The sequence below is a fragment of the Poecilia reticulata genome, linkage group LG13 (genome assembly GCF_000633615.1).
Source record: "Poecilia reticulata strain Guanapo linkage group LG13, Guppy_female_1.0+MT, whole genome shotgun sequence".
Taxonomy (NCBI): Eukaryota; Metazoa; Chordata; class Actinopteri; order Cyprinodontiformes; family Poeciliidae; genus Poecilia; species Poecilia reticulata.
The window spans coordinates 21,643,043-21,648,058 of record NC_024343.1 but is presented as its reverse complement, the minus strand read 5'-3'; the positions used below and the strand labels follow the sequence as shown (position 1 = coordinate 21,648,058).

General features: G+C 34.6%; 1 protein-coding gene across 1 annotated transcript in view; it reads right to left on the bottom strand.

The window, feature by feature from the left end:
• Nucleotides 1-959: 959 nt before the first annotated feature.
• Nucleotides 960-5,016, bottom strand: part of LOC103474787 (uncharacterized) — a 14,533-nt gene continuing 10,476 nt past the window's right edge. The window contains exons 3-12 of the mRNA XM_008426010.2: nt 4,785-5,013; nt 3,972-4,076; nt 3,486-3,542; nt 2,239-2,286; nt 2,074-2,106; nt 1,748-1,921; nt 1,618-1,665; nt 1,479-1,538; nt 1,327-1,356; nt 960-1,237 (exon numbers count right to left, since the gene is read on the bottom strand). Coding sequence (XP_008424232.1) covers nt 1,179-1,237; nt 1,327-1,356; nt 1,479-1,538; nt 1,618-1,665; nt 1,748-1,921; nt 2,074-2,106; nt 2,239-2,286; nt 3,486-3,542; nt 3,972-4,076; nt 4,785-4,899 — 729 coding nt within the window. The 5' untranslated portion in view covers nt 4,900-5,013 and the 3' untranslated portion in view covers nt 960-1,178. The remainder of the gene's footprint in view (nt 1,238-1,326; nt 1,357-1,478; nt 1,539-1,617; nt 1,666-1,747; nt 1,922-2,073; nt 2,107-2,238; nt 2,287-3,485; nt 3,543-3,971; nt 4,077-4,784; nt 5,014-5,016) is intronic.

The window sequence follows — 5,016 nt, the reverse complement described above, 5'->3', positions numbered from 1 at the left end:
TGGTTATTCCACCAAGTATTAATTTACGAACTCTTTCAGAGTTAAAACATCAGTATTGTTTCTAAATGAATATGAACTTGTTTTCTTTGCATTATTTGCTGTCTGAAAGCACTGCATCTTTTTCATTATTTTAACCATTTCTCAATTTCTACAAATAAAGGCAAAATTTTTGCTTGAAATTTCGCAGACATGTTGTCACTAGTTCATAGAATAAAAGAACAATGTTCATTTTACTCAAACATATATCAATAAAAAGTAAAATCAGAGAGCTGATCATTTTGCAGTGGTCTCTTAATTTTTTTCCAGAGCTGTATATGTACTGCATATCGAAATGCTGTTACCTTACACAGATGGAAAACCCTGTGCTTTTCTTTTGCACTTAGTTAATGACCATATTATTTGTAAATATATTCCATAGCTCATTCCCTTAAATGTTTGCTACTTTAAATTAAATTATGCTGATATACCACAGCCTGTATAGAAAATGTATGACAGGCACAGACTATGTTGGACTCGTTTACACCATGAACAAAAGTCTTTTGTATAGCAAATTCATAATCTGGTAATGAAATTGTGTTCTACGTGTTTTGGGTTGCCTAGCCAAGATTATCAGAGGTCTGCTGCTTCAGATTCCTCTCTTACCTCTAGAAAAACAGCCAGGGACAAGATGACGCTGCACCATGTGGTGTAGCTACAAATAGTACAAAGCTACGACTGAACTACTTAACTTACAGGTCTTTCAGGATGAACTGCATATCTGACACCAAAGCCGACAAGCTTCAAATATTTAAAAGAGGACAGTCTTTGTTGTGACTTACTGTAAAGACTCATTTACATTCTCACGAAAATATTCATGCTAGACAGGTTGTGATTTTTCATTCTTAGCCTTTCACACAACCCAGTTCAAATTAGATGGACCAAAAAATAAACCTCGGTTTCTTTCAACCACTTTCTAAACTCCATTAATCTGAAAGCCAGGTGTTATTTTACCTCTCCTTTCTTTCATGAGATAAAAAAGATAGTTTTTAACAAGTTTTTATTTAAGATTTATGTATTTGTTTTATTATAAAAAAGCTTTAAAGACACAAGATACAGAAAATACATTGCAGATAGACTTAAAAACAGCATTATCAGTAAATATCCATCAGTATAAAAAATGAAACAGACTCCTGAATTGTCTACAGTCGGTTGAGTTGGTCAGTGCTCCTGTTGTAAATGGGGTTTTTGTATTCACATGCTGAGGAGGAGTGGAAAAAGTGGGAGAGCAGATCAGTGTACGCTATCATTTCATCGCTAACACGAACCACAGACGATGTCAGCACTCACAGTCTTTGGGTTTCCTCTTGCCCATCCCTGCTGTGCAACCAGACAAATGCAAAAAAAAAAACAGATGAGCAAACATGTTGTGTATTGTGTTTTCACACCAATATGGAATTGTAATTATGATCAAATAAGATGCTATTAGAAACCCTGGGTACCTCTGTTATTCTCTGCTTGTGCTGCCATGGCTTGCTGCTTACGGATCTCTCTCTGGTTCGCTGTGAAGGAAAACAGAAAACAAGTAACTCACCCGACAGAAGCAAAAGGAGAAAATATGATTACACATTTTAGCATTACCATAAAAATGCCGATTTATACTGGCTTGTCGTAACCTGCTGAAGAGCTCTGAAGAAAGAGGAGACATTTACTCCATCGCAGATTAATTCAGAGGTCATTAATGCTATAAAAAGTGAGAATAATAAAGCACCTAAATGAAATCTCTGCTTTGTCCTCTGACTTTCCTCTCTTTGAAACCTGAACTCATCCAGATTTGGATAAATTCCAATCCCACTCTGACCAGGCTGGTTCCCATCCTGGTGCTGCGCAGCTCCTGGTTGGTCACTTGGATTTCTGGATGGGTTTAAGTACTGGTCATCATTTTCTGTTGTTTATGATAAACAAAAGGAAAACATTGTCACCTAGTTGTTCAGGTTGTAGGTGCCTGCTAACGTCTGCAGAGGCTATCTCAGCAATATAGCTAAATATATAAAACAGAGACTGAATAAAGAAAGAAGGAGATACGTGTGAACTCACCATAAACAAGATTATTGTCAAGATTATTGACTCCTGGTGAGGGAAGCACACAGGTGTAGGTCTCAGTATTTTCGCAACATAATTACACTGCCATTTCTATTTAGATGCTGTTCAAATGACTAGATAGATAATGTAATGTCACTATGTGTTTGTGTTCAATGTTACCTGCTGGAAGTCCGTTTATTCTGCCTTCCTGTGGTGGAGCACTGGGACCTGCAGTAACATATCACAGAGGAATTTATATTATTAGAAGAGAAGCATAATATTTTAAAATGTCAAAAACTGGGAAAAGATAAACATTCTGTCTCTTTCCTTTCATTTCAATAAAAATAAATAAATACAACTTCTTTTTTCTATTTACATTCTCAACTATTTGGGTGTTGTAAATCTGGTAAGATCATCATCCATTGTAATTATAAGAAAGCCTACGATAATCAATTATGTCCTTATTGCCTATTTGTGGCTCCAATTTCCAGCTTTATTTAGATTGATAAGATACTATTTTTATCTAAGCAAAAGAAGACAGCAACATTTCACAATCTTTCTTCAAATTAGCTATACTATGGATGAGCAGCTTTGGATATATCTATCGAGGCTTAAAATGTGTATACAAATATCACGACTCCCACAACTGATAACTGAAAAATGTACGAGATAAGATACATTGCAGAGCTTCTGCAAATTGTCACTCCAAACAAATTACAACATTCTTATGCTATGAACATTACTTTTTGCCTGATGTGCAAAATATGTTCTCAACTGATTCCTTTTTATTGAAGAAATACAAAGTTTTTCTATTCCATCCTTTAGTAGGTGTTATGAATTGTGTGGTTCCTATTAGAAAACTGTTTACCATTTTGCCTTCTCTTGCTTGCAGAAGAAAATTATCCTGTGCAACAAACTAGTGGAATGGGAGGCCAAATGATCAAGTGTAAAGTACATCTAGCTCACAAAATAATAATTATTACTATTTAGTTTTTTTTAACTAAAATAATAATTTTTTTCTTTTGCAAAAAATAGACTGTGAATGACCGTAGTACTTTGTCTTTGATGTATAAATAGAAATTAATGTATTTTTTTTTTACATTAACTGTGTTCTATTTCTTATGGTGTGGAAAACATTTCAGCTTTTATTTTTTGTCCAGTTTAGCATGAAATTCTTGATGGATGAAAATACTTGTTATTCATGTGAATTGTACCTCCTTAATCTTTATTTGCTTTACTAATTGGTTTTATATTTCTTGCTATTGCAGTCATATGTTAATTCAAAACAGAAAGTCCATAAAATAAATATTGAAGAAAATCTGAATTATTTTTATTTTTGACTTCATGTGTTTTAAAACTTCAAAACACTAAGCAGAACCTTGAAGTTTTTTTGGATTATACTTTTTGTGATCTGACAACACACATACCTGCAGTTCCACTGACTGTAACGATCACGTCATCAGGCCTACTTTTGTTGGAAAGGCCTGAAAAAGAAAAAAGTAATGTAAAGAGATGTGCTAAATATCCACTGTTTGTTTCCTATTCTAAGAATTGAATTTACAGTAACTTTAGTTATTTGGGTTGTCAAAATAATTTAAATGTATATATGTTCAATAACTATATGTACTTCAACATTAATACAAACTCTGACCCATTCACATTTGCCCAAATAGTCACACTTCTTTCAGCTGTAACCACTAAAATTCTCTCAAGCTGCAGCAAGTCTTACACTTTGGAAACAAGCATCGTCATGTTGTTAATATGTTTTCTTTCTAACAAGAAAGAACCTTGTGCCTTCAGAAATGTTACTGAAAATGGTATAGAGAAAATTTATTGTACCGCGATCAAGTTTGAAGTTTTATTATTGTGACAAACTGTTACATTCATAGAGTAACAAGGAGGGGAATACTCACAAATGCATTTTAAACAGCAGAAGTAGCCAAAAAGGCTAAGGAGGATCAAGGCAACTGCACCAGCACAGATGAAGATCAGAAGATACGTCTCTGAGTTCAGCCTACCTGCACAACAAGATGTGGTTTTATAAAGATGGGTTCACAGGAAACAATAACTCATTCAGTTGGCCTCTGTTTTGTGTTTAGCCTTTGAGGTCTGCAACCATAGAAAGGAAGATAATGTGAGCCTCTGCACAGGCTGTATTGACAAAACTAAGAAACTGGAGGGCTATAATTTTCTTATGAGTAACTCCACTCAAAAACAATTAGTCCCCTGCAGTACAACTCCAGATCTAAGGTTTCCAGCAAAATGATGACAATAGAATAGTTTTTCTCTAAGACCTGGTTAGAAAAGGCTTTGACTTGGCCAGATTTGGGTTTTAGAAAATGAGCATGTCCGTGCGTGGAAACAGGGACCATTTTTCCTTCTCTTATGTGAGACGGCCGATTTAATGGCAATCATGTGAAAGGAGAATACTATGAACAAAAAAGAGCCAAGTATTGCAGGGACTTCAAAGAATTGCTCATGTCAATAGACAGAAGGATAAACACATTAATAAATATAAGCCTAAAATACTTTTCCACTGATCAATTAAACAATTTTAAAAAGAAATTAAAAAATGAAAAGGCCAGAATATTTTTGAGTCTTTAAACTTCCAGTTCTTAGATATTGGTTTGATTTTGTCATGATAGTTGTGAAACCTATTAAATTAAAATTGTGTAAATGTGTAAATAATATCAAATAAAAGTCAAGGCTGAAATGAAACAGCATACCTTTTTTACCTTTTTCTTCAGACAACTTCACTTCAAAGCATTCATTGTTCTGCTCGCAGTAGTAAGAACCCATATCAGAGTTCTGGAACTCATCAATGGTGATTGAGTAATTCATCTTTGAAACTTGGATGGGAAAGGTTTTCACTCGCCCAGATCTGGGGTCCAGGTAAAGAATGCGTCCCTGAGATGAGAGACGAACTAGGTCCACATTTTGTCCATCTTCCTTAGCCTG